Genomic DNA, 15,391 nt, shown 5'->3' on the forward strand with positions numbered 1-15,391 from the left:
GTTGGGGGTTTTTTTGTTTGGTTTTTTTTTGTTTTTATTAAGAGAAGATTGAGTAGATTTGGACAAGAACCTTGTTTTTTAGCTACCCATTTTTGAAGGGCGAGTTTCTCCCGAGTTCATTATGATCTGTAGAGGATTGTCTGTGTTTCAGCCCATTGCCTATAAGTTTTTGTAGGAAGTACAAGCTGATAGGAAGAGATGAAAAAGGAGGCAGCACCTGATAATGTAAGTGATTTTAGGAGCTAATGCTGTCTCTGAAGGAATTACGGTTTCTATGCGGAGAGGGATGACAGTAAACAGTTCCTGGGTTGTACTTGTTAATCTGCAGGTACTGATTGTCATTAGTTTCTAGTATTTTCTTCTTTAATAAAGTAGCCAAATCAAAGTTGGTACTATTTGGAAAACTCTGATTTACTGCCTATTTGTTATTCTGGTAGTAAGACAGAAAGTACAGTTGTCTTTTTTCCAGTCCAACCTCTCTGCAGTGGCCTGAGGTCAAGCATCTGAGGTTTCCTGCAGACCCTCCAGCAGCCTTTGATGCTGCTATCTGCAGTGCTCAGTTTATTTGATTTGACTTAGATCCTGGCTGAGTATATATTCTTATTTTTCTAAAATATCTGTTCCATTTTCACTCTGATATGTACCAGGAAGTCATGTGTGACAACGTATTCTTATTGCTGGACTTTAAAAACAAATTATCATGCAAATGTGTGTCTCTGTTCTGTTATTTATACACATACGTATTTATCAAACTGATAAAACTGAGCACAGGTTGCTTTCTTGCTTATTTCTGTATTTACTTAGTTTTCCATTATTACACTGCAAATTACTGCATTATTACTCAAAAGTTGGGTGGGGTTTTTTTGGGGTCTCCCCCTCCCCTTAAATTGGTGGTTAGGGATAGGCCTCTGATTTTCTTGTGAGGGGATGAACTTTCTTGGGTTTATCTGTGTTCATATGAGTTAGAATAAATTACTGGGATTCAGTCTGCCTTGGCCTCTTTCTGAATCAGCTTGGCAAAAGCTGATATAAAATGCAATATATGCTTGCTTTAACTGGTATGAGCCCTTGCTGATTACACCAAGGTGTGCTTTTAGCTGACAGTTATGATGGTCTACAGAGGATTAAAATTCTGGGGTCCTGATATCATAATATGCAGCTTCTGTAATTCAGATTGTGGAAGCAGGTGACCAGATATTTACACACCAAACCAATATTTATGACAACTGATAGCATTTCCTTTAAGTATTTGGGAAGCAAAGGAAGGACTTTCTTACCTTACTATTTTTTTCATTTGTGTAATCTGATTTTTCTGCTTTTTGTGCTGGAGCTGAGGTCTCTTGTGTTTGGCAGACTTGAGGCCTGTTGGCAGTGTTTGTTTTATCTTGTATACAGAGGTCAAAGAGAAACCGATGGCTGTGCAGTCTTAAAAGAGAATAAACACATCAGTTCTTGTATTAGGTCACCTGAAGATGAGCAATAGCTTGGCAGCAGGGTGCGTTGGGTGCGGAAATGGGACACTTTAATTTGACAGTAGGAGGGTATAAGATGTAGAAGATGAATGGGTGGGGAAGGCTGGAAAATGACATAACTGGAGGAGAATTTAAACCTCATTAGCTTAGAAAGAGTCATCGTCAGTCTTCAAGAAGTATTTGTTCTTTCTGATGTTTACACTTGGAAAATGTGGTCCACGAGGAGTGCTACCTGAAGGGGTTTAAAGTTACCTGCCCTTGTTGAGGCCGTTTGTTGAATATGATTTAAGCTCGTGTGCTTGAGCACTGCAATCGGTGGTCACACAGTGTGGTCTCTCAGCTGTAGGGGTAGTTGACTCCAGAGTTCACCTCCCGAGCTTGAACTACTCCAGCTAGATCTGCAAGACAGCGTGTCTGTCTGCTCCTGTGTGTTCTTTATGCTTTATCATGAGACAGCTTAAGACGCCTTTGATTTTGCTTTGATACCTTTATCTGTTCTGCTTTGTACTTCCTTTCTTCCCTTCTCACTGCCCGCTGGTTTCACTAGGGCTGACTTGCACAGTCTGAAAGTGCTTGGTTGGTTTGAATAACCTTTTTAAGACTCTGTCTCTTAGCCATATCTGTTTTTCTGGTCCTCTTCTGAAGTAGTGTCCAGACCATAACTGAGGAGTTCGTTCTTTAATTTTAACTTCAGCTTTTTTTTTTTTTTTTTTTTTTTTTTTTCGGTCTTGCTGAAATTTGATGTTGTGTCTTGGGTTTTGCTACTTTTCCTCTTTCTGCTTGTTGCTATTACTGGCTTAGGTGTTGCTGTTGGTTGAAAATGCTTGTGCAGATCCCCTTGGCATACTTATTCCTTGGTTTGTCAGGAAGCTCTACTTGGGTTATTTTAATTAACAAGAATGGGGACAGAAACCTCTCTATTTTGTTAGAAGGAACTAAAACAGGAACCATGTTCTTGAGAGAACGGTAGCTTAAACAGCTGGCAGAACAACAGGAATCACAGACGAAATCATCAGAACTTGTTGATCCTGCTACGAATCAAGTTTAACTTCCCAATGTCATGGTCAAAAGACCACAACCTCTGTGGTTAGAGTTTTACAAGCTTACAAGTTGTATGAAACTAATCTCGGCCTTGTATAATGACAGTTGGAATTGGACAAATAGTGGCTACTAAAGTTTGACAGAATTTTAAAACTAGCTAGAATTTTGTTAAGAAATTAACTAGAACTACATTGCTGCGAGTAAGAGCTGTTTCAGCCTAGCTTTCATGATATTGAGGGTTTTTTTTGTTTGTTTGTTTTGTTCTCATTTTGAACTGTTGCTGCAGTAGGATATTACTGCATAAGCCACATCTTGACGGATCCAGTCAGTACTTCTCGTGGGGAGCACAGGTGGGCACAGTGCACGTGGGGGACAGATACATCAGGTGCCACAAAGATCTTCGGTGCTCACGGGGTCTCGTGAGGGATACATTTCCAAAAAAACACTAAGCCCAGTTAAGGCAGAGTCCACTGGAAAGCTTGCTCCTGCAGCCCCTCCAGTTGTTGGTAGATGGGAGTACTTTCCACCGAGGTTTTTGCAGCTAACAGTTTTGGTTAGATTTACTAAAAGTAAGATGTTGCTTTTTGGTAGATTTGAAATTTTTGAAGCTGGAACTACTGTTAATGTTTTTATAGGGTCCCCAAACAAAACTTCATATAGGATGATGGCTTTTTCTTTTAAAGGTCTAAGCAAATGCTTCCATACTACAGCTTGCTGAGAACTAAATCTGTTGGCATTGATGACAGATGGAAGCTGCTTGCTCCTGTCAATTTATTCTTTTAGATTTATAGAAATTAGATTTTCTTTTTTTGCCTTCATACATGCCTTGGTCCTTCTTCATGAAGTACATCATGTCAAGTACAAACACGGTCATGGTTACCTCAGGATTTAATACGAGCCAATATCAATCTCCTAGTTAATATAAAATGTGTGTCGCTGTCTTCCTTTGCTAAGTCTCATTTGACCTTGCATCTTCTCCACTCGTTGTCATCTTCTCACACGTTACAGTTTGTGAGAGTGTTTGCTGCTTCTCCTCCGCCGGTGTGCAACGAGCCATCCTTTTCTGTCTCCAGCCCCTCTTGTGGACTCATTTTTTCTGCCATCCCCACAGAGCTGGTGTGTTTATTGTCATTGCCCAAAGCTGCCTTCCTTTGGGTTTCTTGGACCTTCACTGTAACCTCCAGTGGCAGATTTCCTTGACCACACAGTATTTATTTTTGTTTCTTAGGCAGTACTGAGGCTCTTGGCACTTCGTAAACAGCTGAAAGCCACTTGGCCTTTTAGAAATCTGTTCAGTTAAAGTACAAATTGTGTTAGATAAGCTTCCCATGATAGGTGCTTTTTTATGATGTTGTCCTTTTTTAATGGGCTACATTTTTGTTATGTGAAAGGTGCATATAATACAAAAATGATGATTAATTAAACATGATGCATTTGAAAAAGCATGGAAGAAATGTATTTCAAAAAAAGAGTTCTTGCATGCAGCGCAATGCGTGTAACACCTCATTTTCAGAATGGTGTTAAATAGGAAACATTCAGTTCCTGTGAAGGAAATTTCTTAGCATTAATTAACAAATTGATTCTTTTTAGGAGCTTATTTGGATGCAACAGCCATTTAAATATTTGCAGACAACGTAGTTGTGTGTTTTTCAAAGTACTTCTTGCTCAGACCATCTCCTGCCCTGTGTCAGTATTTCTCAAGGTGGCCAGGAGGGGAAGAGACAGGAGCAAGGAGCAAAGCCAGGAGCGTAGCTGGGGTGAATTGACTTGAGCAATAATTAAGACAGAGGAAGGTAAGATGGTTTAGGGTAAGCCATACAGGTCTTTTGCCAAGCCTGTCTCTACTACACCCCTTCCTCTGTGCCTTAAAATTTGTTTTTCAAGGATATGTTTCTGGAATTATTTGCATCTTTTCCTTCCATTTTCAGAACTTCGTAAATGTGTCCCATAGTGAGGGAAGTGGAAAGACAGCACAGATGTTCCAGGTGGAGCTGTTTGAGAAATGATAAGGAGTGTTGCAAGCTTGCTTTACTGAGGTCCAGAACAGTTTTTTTGTAATTGGGAATTGCCACATTTAATGTGGAGAAAATAAAACTGGATTTCTCTTCTGCTTTAAGCACAAGGGCTTTTTTTAAAAAATGTTTTGAGTAGTGAACACAACAGCAGAGTAGGTATTTGCTATGTGAATGCTAAATAGGAAGTGAATACAAATACAAAAGAGTGATTCTTACGGAAGTACTACAGAAATCAGTTTCTAGCTGCTCAGTATTGACAACTCGTTGATAACTGCAAATATACAAGAAAATGAGCATGCCATGAGAATAATTTCATGAGCTGTTGTGCTCAAATTGTCTCTGGCAGTCAGAGCATGTAGCTTTAAAAGAAGTTTTTATCTAGTAATTCTCAGATATGTGAACTATTACTCTTTGTTTTACTTGCATACATCTACAAAATGTATTGGCAATTGACAAGTCAGCATTAACATTTTCAAGGCAAATTGTTTTTGAAGATACCTTTGTGCTGTGCTGTATTCTAACCTGTGTTCTTCTGTTCTGGATTGGCAGAAGTCTCCACTTGACAGTTACCTTGCTGATGTTACCTTAAGTAGGCGTTAAAAAACTGCAGTTTGGTATGGCTAAACTAGAGTGTGCTAGTGCAGAGAAGTTTTATAGTAAATTTAAAAAGTAAATAAGAAATAAAAATTGAATGGGTTTAATATTCAGTTAAACAATGCAGATATGATTGTATTGCATTTAGCTCAAAAAAAAAAAAAATCTTTGTACTATATCTGCAGTTCCTTTGAAGTATTGTCACTTGCTGTAGAGTGCTGAATGCTGCCTAAGCTTTGATTTGTTGAAGTTTCAGTTAAACAGTGAACTAGAACTGAAAAGATAACTTGATTGACAGTAAGCTGCCACTATGTATCAATGTTTTCCTCTATCTGGTCTGTCCTGTATATTCACAGGACCCTTCCCAAAGCATTCTCATGTGCCTGGTGTAATCTGCAGAATTTTGAGCAGCTCTTAAACACACAAGTAGTAGGGTTTTTTTAATATAGAGCAACCTATGTAATTCTACTCTTACTGTGATAATTTGCTACTATGCCTATTCTGACTAGCTTATTTTCCTTGGATTTAACCAACCTAATGAGATACTGTCAGTTGTTTAATGAAGTTTTTTAATTTGTTTTAATTAGTTAATTCAGCAATCAGTACACTGCCTTGGTATAGTTAACTGTTCGTAGGATAGTAAATAAGATCAGATCATACAAATGCCTACCTCTGGGCTCTGGTAACAAGTTGAAAATCGCATTACTGTATTTTGCTTTCCTAGACTTCTTTCACCAGATGGTAGCGTTTGACTTCCTTTTGAATAATCTACAAAAATAAAAATATAGTTGTAATACATTATTTTAAAATCAGTAATATTTAAGTAAATGTAAGGGGGATGATAATGTGCCAACTTTCAACTGAGGAATTCTTTGTTGTTTCATATACTCAATGTGTTATGTAGATATTTTTTTTGAGAAACAGTATCATTAAACATTCTCCAAAAGAGGGAATAATAGTGCCGAAAAGGTTAAAGAAGAGCTGGTGGGTGTTTTTCTTGCTACTGTAATCTGGGGAGTACAATATAGTTTTGTCTTGCAAGTTGTTTGAACTGCTGGCTACTAGCGTTTAGCCAGTGCTGAATGTGCTGAATACTATTACTGATAATTAAGGCAAGGTCTATTGCTGCTTGCCAATTATGAAAATATAAAATCTGACATTTGAAGGAATAGCTATTAAGTTTAGCAACTTCAGACAAATGCTTGTTTTATTACTGTCCCTTTCCTGCTCAACGGAGAGACAAACTCTAGTACGGGGTTCCTGGACTCTTTCTATAGACTGTAGAAAGAAAAGGGCAGCTAGCTTCCCAGTTATAAATGTTACCTTTGTGAATTCTCTCCTTCGTGTTGGAAGAAGTCTTAATTGTGGAGACCAAAATGACCTAGCAACTTATAATCAACTACTTTAATATATACTGAGTACATACATACAAATGTGGAAGATGGCTCATTTTGGCCTCCTCATCATTCAGGTGACCCTTTGTGTTTGGTAGTGTTGCTCTCAAATTTGTTGCCTTAGTGCTTTTAGCCTGCATGAGTCTTTTTGCTTTTATAGTTTTCAGAAATGGTGTGCTCTTTCAACAGCGTAGTAAAGTTGGCTGCATGTAGATTGGATTTAGATGGATGCACATGGGAGAAAGAAAGTTTGTTCCCACTGATAGCTACTAGTGAGTAGTCTGTAACCAGACTGGGGCTGTATTTTTATGGGGAAAAATATGTTTTGAAGGTTCTCCATCCAAATCTACATTTTTCCGAGTTTGTACTCTGTGATATGTATGTTTTAATCAGTAAAGCATAGTTTCATGTTTTAAAAAAGTGCTGTTTTCTCTTTCTAAGGGACTTTTGTTAGGTAGTTGAACTTTGAACTTCTTGTGTTTCTGTTCACCTTAAAATGCTGGGCTGGAAACCGGCTGTTCAAGAGCTGGTTCAGGAATAGATTTCATGCATGTGTCTCAAGGGCAATGGCATATACATCAGATGAAGGGGTAGATAATAGAGCAGGTATGACCTGATAGGTTTCAGTATCCAATTTAAATGTACTACCTGTCAGAGTCCCAGCTGACAGAGATGGAGTGGTGCCAAAACCAAAATGTTACAACTGGTTTTGTGTCACTTCTCAGGCAGAAGACTGTATTTATTAAAAGTAATTGTCCTGTGAATAACTACTACACTTGGATTTAGATGCTTTCACCCAGTGGCTTCTTAGACGCTTGCAAAGCCTCAGGTATTTTCTTTAAACATGCATTTCCTGGTGGTGGCTGAATTCAATTGCTGCTCTGTCTTTCAAGAGGATTTTTTTAGCTTGTGACACTCCTCTGTCATAATTTATTAACAAAGTATGAAGTAGGTTTAGGAGTATGTAAGAAAGCAAAAGCCCATGTCAGTGAGCAAAGCAGAAGCCTTTGGATGCTAATTGGGAAGGTCGGATTCGAACTTTTGGCAGAAATTTTGGCAGTAATTTCAGGGTTTTTCTCTTGTGCAACATGGTTACGTCCAGAGTCCTAGCTGTGCTACTCGGGATGTAAAAGACAGCCTTGTTTTTAGTGGTTTTGTGACACATGACTTAAGTACTAATTTGAACTAGCATTTTAAAAGCAAATGGTAGGCTTGTGAAGAAATGAAGGTCTGCTTATATCCAGAAATAAACTCAGCTGTTTAGCAACCATGCCCGCAATGGCAGTTGTACTCAGAGGTCAGATCTGGCTGGAAAAAAAAAATAAAAAAATCCTTAAAACTGTGGTGTATACTATATCTGATTTACCATATCCTAACGTAAAGAAAAAATGGCCTACAGCCAATTGTGAGTGAATACAGATGTTGTTTTACAGGATTTATCATATGACGCTGGCAACACATGATGAAGATGATGGTGTTTTGTAGAGTTCATGGGATGTAGCAAAAGGTTTGAAGTAAATAGAAGTGAATGTGACACTCAAGGTTTTAGAACAATAACTTTCTATGAGTAGTTAAAAGAAGTTACTATGCTCCATTCACGGGGGAAAAGTAAACCACCAATTTTCCTGTATTAAATATAACATTTTAAATAGCATGAATTGCGTGAGTAGAATATACTAGAAACATTTGTCAAAATCTTCATGAGCTTTTTACATCCTGAACTGCATTCAGGAGGAAAAAAATCTGCTGAATTGAGTAAATTTAAACACAAAACCAGACATCAACACTAAACGAAGTACTCTATAGCTATTTTTTTCAAAGTCTCTTCAGAATGCTACTTAATTTAAAAAATATTTGGGTCTTTGCCTCAGAATTATTTTTTTTCTTCTATTATTTCCCATTAAAGTTAACAGCAAATTGTCTTATTCCTTGACAAGTAAGATACTAAGACCAGCAGCATTCTCAAAGCAGTCACAGCAAGCCTTTTCCTTCTCTTCAAACATTTCTGAAGTCTTTGGGGGCAGCAAAAAGCAGGTCATGTGCAGCATGTCCTGACAGATTCTCTGTGGGACAAGGGTGTCCTTTTCTGCTCGTGGTTGTACAACTTTCTGGTGGGCCAGTGACTCTTTTTCCTTGCTGTTGGTTGTGGCAAAGGGGTCTGTAGCCTTCCCCAGTTGTGAGAAATTTTGGAGATCCTTTTTCCTTCAGATGTGGGAAAAGAAAAATGTGGAACGTGTTTTGTAGCTTACAGACTCTTGGAATTTGCTGCCAGTGTTTTCTTTGCTGCTTGGCAGGCTCATTTGGCTCATGCTGAGAGAGGCAAGTTACACCTTGGTGATATGAGATACTTTTTACAAATTTTGGAATCACTAAAACATGTCAGTTTAGTATGTGAATGAGTTTTGGAGGGGAGTAAGAAACGGTCAGGAGAAGTGAGCCTTTCAAGCTGTGTGGACTCTTTATTCTTATTAGGGTAAGGACAATAAAGTAGGTTTTGGGGAAAAAAAAAAAAAGAAGAAAGGACTAATTCAGCATATTTAAAATGGCACTGTTGGCCATTCAGAGTGTGCCAATCCTGGCAACTTTCCTGGTTAGCTCAATGAGCATTGCGTGCAATGAAACACTCCTTTTAATTGGGAGCTTATTTAGCTGCATAACTTGAGGACCCTAAGGTTTGAATGTCTTGGTCTTTGCATCTATTTGACTTGTATATCATCGATTCCTCTGAGACAATTTTCATACCGTGTTTTTGTAGAAAGTGAGGTTGGTATTCCGTAAGAGTCAGAATTGTAATGTTACAGTGTCAGAGGTCAGTCTCTCAAAGGCTTATAGTTTGATAAATCATTTGCGACCGAATATATCTGTGGTTATTTAAAAGCCATGTGCCCAGCCACATGAAAAGAGTGAGCACGTTCATTTGTCTCAAATGACAAGAGACTGAATTTCTGCTCACGTGCCTTGACATGTGCCCGTTACAGAAATTCCAGTATTTGCACACCAAATCAGGTACAGACAAGTATCCATTAATCATATGACCCACTGCATGCACATGTATATTTATGTGTGTCTGTACATGTATATACACACATGGATATACACACTCCTAGAATAGACTTAGCTTTGAATCTGTCTTGTACTTCTATTTTGATTGTGAGATAGACCCCCTTTTTGGTTCACAAGTTAAATTGGGGAAAGAGCTGCAGGGACCAGTCTGTGGACCCCCCTCCCCCCCTCCCCCAGATTGAGCTGTTCTTGAATCTTCTCCCTACTTAACTCTGAGTGTTTCCTCTGCAAGCAAAGCATCGTGGGTTGGAAAAAGGCTGGAAGAATCTTGTCCTGACAGACTGGCTCCAGTCTGCAGACTGGTTCCTTCCACGCTGAGTAATAGGAATAAACATAATAAACTAAAGTCTGTATAGTGAATCCTGATACCTTACTAAATTTGTATACAATTTTTTTTTTGTTTAATTTTTTTTTTTTTTTTTTTTCTTACAGGAAATACTGGATAGATCCCACAATGGAGGACGGGAAGCCCGTTTGGGCTCCACACCCAACTGATGGGTTTCAGATGGGGATGATTGTGGACATTGGCACTGACAACTTAACTATTGAACCTTTGAATCAGAAAGGCAAGGTAAGCCTCTCACAAACAAAGGAACAGAGAAAAACCTTACAAAAACTATTTTACGTGTAGGCCAAATCTTTGCCAATATCTACAATTACACGCAGCCTGAAGGAGTGGAAAGTCAGTTTTCTGTTCTAAGTTTGGCTAAGGATCTTTGTTTAGCTTTAGCTTACCTTGCAAGTGAAACATCCCACTGATAAGAAGAGCATGCTTTCTGTCAGTTATCTGCATGTGCATTGAGTATGTGCTTGTCAAACAGAGGAGGACTGAATCTTCGTAGCCATTTGATTCAGTACCGTATACCTTATTTTTCTAAATTAGAGACTGATTAAGAATCTACTGTTGAGATTAGCTTCTCTCTTTTCCCTTACATGCATAGAGAGTGTCCTACAGGGGTGTGCTAGGCTTTGTCTTAGATTAGACACCTTCCTGTTAGATTGATGGAGATTGAGAGATGAATCCTGTTACCTCAGGTACCTTGAGAAGTAACATGATGTCAAACAAAGGTCCTATGGAATTGCTACATCAAATTAAAGGCAAAATAAATGTAATTTTAAAATGAAGACCTAATTCATTCTAATTAGTGTGTTCCAACTGCTTCATTTATCATGACATCTTTCAGATTCAGTATGTTGTAATTAAATGTCAGTTTATACAGGAAACACCTTGTATCTATCTATTATCCTAATTCAGATGGTCAGCATCCTGGTTTTTACTAGCTGGAATAAGATCAGACACTGTTTTAGAAGTTGTGATTTTGGTCTTTGTGAATATGTGATATGTGCCCTTTCTAACAATTTTGTCCTTTCTGTATCTTCAGGCATGGAAAAGGCAAAATGTTTTTTGTAACTTCTTTTTTCATGTCAACAATAGCAAAGAATGCCTTGTCACAGGTCAAAAGGTTATGCAGCAGTCCTTCCTTTGGGGGGAATGTTTATAGGCTTTTTTTCTTCTGCATCTTGAGAGGAAGTTGATTTTGCTTTCCTTAAAAATACAAAGCACTGATTTTTGTGTGTGAGAGAGAAAGTCTGTAGGTTTAATAGCAGTAGTATGCATTCTTCAGTCTGCGGAAGAGCAAAATTACTCAGACAAGAATATTAAATATTCCACCTATGGCTAAGTAGTCTTTAACTGACTTAAATTGTTTTGACCCCCACTGCTATTTCTGTTTATATCCCGAAATGGTTCTGATGTGATAAAGAGCAAAGACTGATGTGATAAAGAGAAGGCACTATATTGAAACAGAAACAAGCAATAAGGAGATCCCCGAGTCCCCGAGTCGCTGTTTATTTCTAATATATGCTCCTTTCAGGGAGCTTTTTTTTTTGTGTGTGTGTGAAAACAAAAAATGATCCTAAAATATGAATATTTCACTTAATGGTTCACAACAATCTCTTTGTCTAGAAAGTTTGTTACTCTGCTGTTGGCTGTTTTCCTGAATTGAGCAGATCAATTAAGGGCCTAATGTTCACTCATCTAAGGGAACAAACACTTCACAGTTTAAATACCATAGAGATTATGGTCCTATATTTCTAATTATCAAACTTCCTTATATTAATAGAGGTGGAGTAAAACATTTTCTTGTTTACCTTCTCAGTCCTTTCAAGGTGTCATTGATTTCTTTTTATAGTGAAATGTTTCTCGTTGCTTTTTGTCTTTTTAAGAAGACTATTCTTCTGTGCTTAGACCATTAATTTGAAGTAGTCAGCATTAATACCCATTATTATCAACTTTGTTTACTTAAAGTGATAGTTCAAAAGTATTCTTCAGTAAGAAGGAGTGATCCAGCAGCTCCAGAGTTGCTCATGATAATTACAGGGAGGAGAGGAGTAACCTGATCTTGTAAACCTATCCGGGCAGTGTAACTTATTATTATTATTTAATCTGGGTCATTAACATGTCATATGTATTCTCTGTAGGCGCTGGTAGCTTACCAGAGATCACAGGCTGAAAAGGAAATGTATATGCATGTGTTTGATTATTCCCTTTTATACTACTTAATGGTTAATTAAAATATGTTGTTACGAACTGCAATAAATGCTGCAAGGCAGCAGTTTCATGATGTCTTAAAATCTTCCCTCCCTTCCCCACTGGTAGCTAGCTCTGGCGTTGCAGAGTGGCCTGCTCTCAGCTCTGCGTGCCAAGCTGTGCGTGACGGAGCAAACGAGGTCACAGAACAGATCCACCTTAAAAATGAAGAAGTGGGAAGTTTTCAGGATGGCGGCAAGCAGTGGCAGGAGGATGGAGGACCTGAGGCCAGCGTGGCCGTAGATTGCTTTCTATTATGAAACCAAGTTACCCAGTCCAGACGGGGTGAAGGTAGTTGGCCAACGCACCGATTTACTTATAAACCAGCAATAGCAATTTTGGGTGCCGCAGCCCATACAGAGTTAACAGCAGCATTTACATTTCTGCGCAGAGGCTGGGTGTCTAAAGAGAGGTGGGGATCTGAGTCACCCAGCCTGGGCTATACAAAGAAGAGTGATCCAAGCTGCAGGAGCACGTTATCGGAACAGAGGATGCACGTGTTGCACGATGGGAGCTACTCCCTGAAAACTAGATCATCAGCTTGAAAGGCTGATAAATGCCCCGACTGGAAAGAAAATGGAGAAACCGGAGAGTGGTTTGCTAATGAGCGTGGTCCCACCTAGGGCTGGAGCGCTGCCCTGAGAATGGGCTCCGAACCGGACCAGGGTGCCGGGGCTCGCAGCCCTGGCGTGCGTCCCACCAGCAGTTGCACGCTGGTGTACAAGGACGGAGGTGGGTAGAAAGGCAGCCAGGTGTTAAGCAAAACTAGTATTGCGTTTACACTTGGAGTGTACTTTTCTGAACTTACTGGGAACCCTAACCACAGATCGTGTTGCACATATTTTTATTTTATTGTGTTGCTTAATGCTGTAACAGGGAGGAGGCAGATGACAGTGCAGTTGCCAAATGGGGAATTTACTCTTTTCCTGAAGGTAGCAAATCTAAGTAAAGTGATCAGGGAGCAATGCCTCAGGGGGACTTGCACCATGAGCTGCCATCCCGGGATCCTCGGGATCCTTGTGGCACTGAGGAGTGGGGGTCAGGAATTTCCTAGAGCATCAGCAGCGTGCTGCAGGCGGGCGCTGACACCCCTCCTGCCCTCAGCTGAGAGGCACCTGATGGCTCTGCGCCAGTTCTGAAGGGTCATGGAGGGCTTTATGGGGCACCTGCTCTGGTATGCTGTGAATAACCAGAAAGGTATTTTCCTGGGCTAAGTATAAATGAATAAACGTACTTTGAAAGTAAGGATCAGAATGTCCAAAGTTCAGTGTTTCAAGCTAAGGGTGTTTTTTTTTTTTTAGCAGTGAGCGCAGCTTGCTTGTGCGAATGAGACATGTTCTTGTCTGTCTTACGCACCGTTTGTACTGCTTTAGGTTGGTTTGTGAAATATGGCTGAGAGTAGTGTCCTGTCTGTATCTGGAAGGCATTGTTACACATATTGGATTACATGGTAGAAAGAAGATCCTGCTTGAATGGAAAGATATCTTTTTTCACTCATCTAGTTTCTGGGAGAATAGTTAAGATTGCCATTGGATTTCAAGGCCTGCTTCATTACAAAGACGAAAAAAAAACCTCTGCAAAAAAACCTAAACCTTCTGTTTTGCCTCCTGAGACCACTTTAGTGTCTCGTAAGGTTAATATCCTTTCCATTTTCTTAGAACAAGTTTGTTTTAATGCACAAGTCTTCCACCAAATGCCTGTGTTTTCTCCTTAAAATAAATGTTTAAAAAAAAAATATGGGACAACATAGTAAAGAATTTCTTTGGGTATTTTTTTATTGATAGACCTGGGATACCTTGCCCATTTTCCTATTTAATATACTGGATTTTAACAGTAACTGGCAATACTCGGAGCTCTGCACATCTAACTAACGCACTTACCTACGTAACAAGTAATCACCTTACATAAAGCAGTAGTCCAACTGTGACATACAGGAGTGAAATTCTTTGTTGTCATAGTTGAAGCTAGGCTTCATATTCTGATCTAAAAAAGTCCAGCAGAAAACCAGCAGCTTTCAGATAAGCCTTCTTGACATTGCTTGTTTGTTTTATCACTTCTGAAATATTCTAGAAATTAATTCACAATTCATATTGAGTGAAAAAATGGAGGATATAATACAGCATGAGTTCTCATTATTTTTTTTCATTGAAATTTATCTTGGATCAGAATGCTGAGTGGTGAGGACATTGAAAAAGCCCCATCTTTCTCTTCTGGGATAGGTCTGGTATGGCTGGCTTTAGACCCATGAAACATTAAAGTATCAGAGAGATCTATGAAGAGTTACAAAATAGCCTGGTATCACATTCATTATCTCCTGTGAAAAAAATTCTGTCCTTGCTAGCAGCTAAACTTGGGTTACACATCAGCAGACAAGAACAAGAAGTAAAGTTAGATGTTTTCGTGAAGCCAGTCATGCTCTTTTTAAACTTTTCCACTGTTTCATGTACAGTTTCATGTACAGTGAACAGATTACATGGGAAACTGTTGTTTTCAAATATATCTTTACCCAACAAGATATACTTTTATCACTGATAGACTTGCAGAGGAAATTATTAGGATAATATGTTCTAATTGCAATATTGTGAGGGGGAGTAAAGGAGGGGGAATCTCTGCCCTGCTAAAACTCTGAATAGCAGCTGGCAACTTTCTGAGGTAGGTAAAGATGTTCAGGTCCTCCACAGCTCCACCAAACTTCCATAAAGGATATTTTGGAGGAAGTTGGTCTGATGGACATTCAGATGTTCCGTCATCGAGCAGTTCTGTATCCCTTAGGAAAGCTTCTTTTGCATATTGTTCTCCATTAGATCCTGATAAGGGGATGACAAAGTATAATTTATTATGACTACAAATTGCATACTTTGATATCCCTTCCCTACAAAGTTATCATATAGACTTACTGTTTTCTGACTGGCGGTAATTAGTTCTGCTCCAACATTTTTAACCCTTCCCACTTCGAAGGGAGTTGGAATTTGTGGCTGTTTGTGATGGTGTAAGCTGCAAGAGCTCACATATTGTGTCTGTTGTACTGAAGCAAAGATGAAGCAAGTTGCTGTATTTCTCCTAAACTTCCATGTGAGGTGTTTTTCGTGGGACTGTCTTGCTGAGTACAATGTTAAACAAGCAAATGTGTTTGTTTATTAAGGTCAGTCTTTAGATCTGGTTGGTTGCCTTTTCAAATTTTGGACTGGACTTCTTGTCTCCATTTCCATGGGGAAAAGGAGA

General features: G+C 39.0%; 1 protein-coding gene across 1 annotated transcript in view; it reads left to right on the forward strand.

The window, feature by feature from the left end:
- MYO6 (myosin VI) overlaps positions 1-15,391 on the forward strand; it is a 104,034-nt gene that overhangs the window by 11,871 nt on the left and 76,772 nt on the right. The window contains exon 2 of the mRNA XM_049818018.1: positions 10,012-10,150. Within this exon, the coding sequence (XP_049673975.1) occupies positions 10,034-10,150 (117 nt within the window). The 5' untranslated portion in view covers positions 10,012-10,033. The remainder of the gene's footprint in view (positions 1-10,011; positions 10,151-15,391) is intronic.

This window comes from Accipiter gentilis, chromosome 15 (assembly GCF_929443795.1).
Source record: "Accipiter gentilis chromosome 15, bAccGen1.1, whole genome shotgun sequence".
In the NCBI taxonomy this organism is placed as follows: domain Eukaryota; kingdom Metazoa; phylum Chordata; class Aves; order Accipitriformes; family Accipitridae; genus Astur; species Astur gentilis.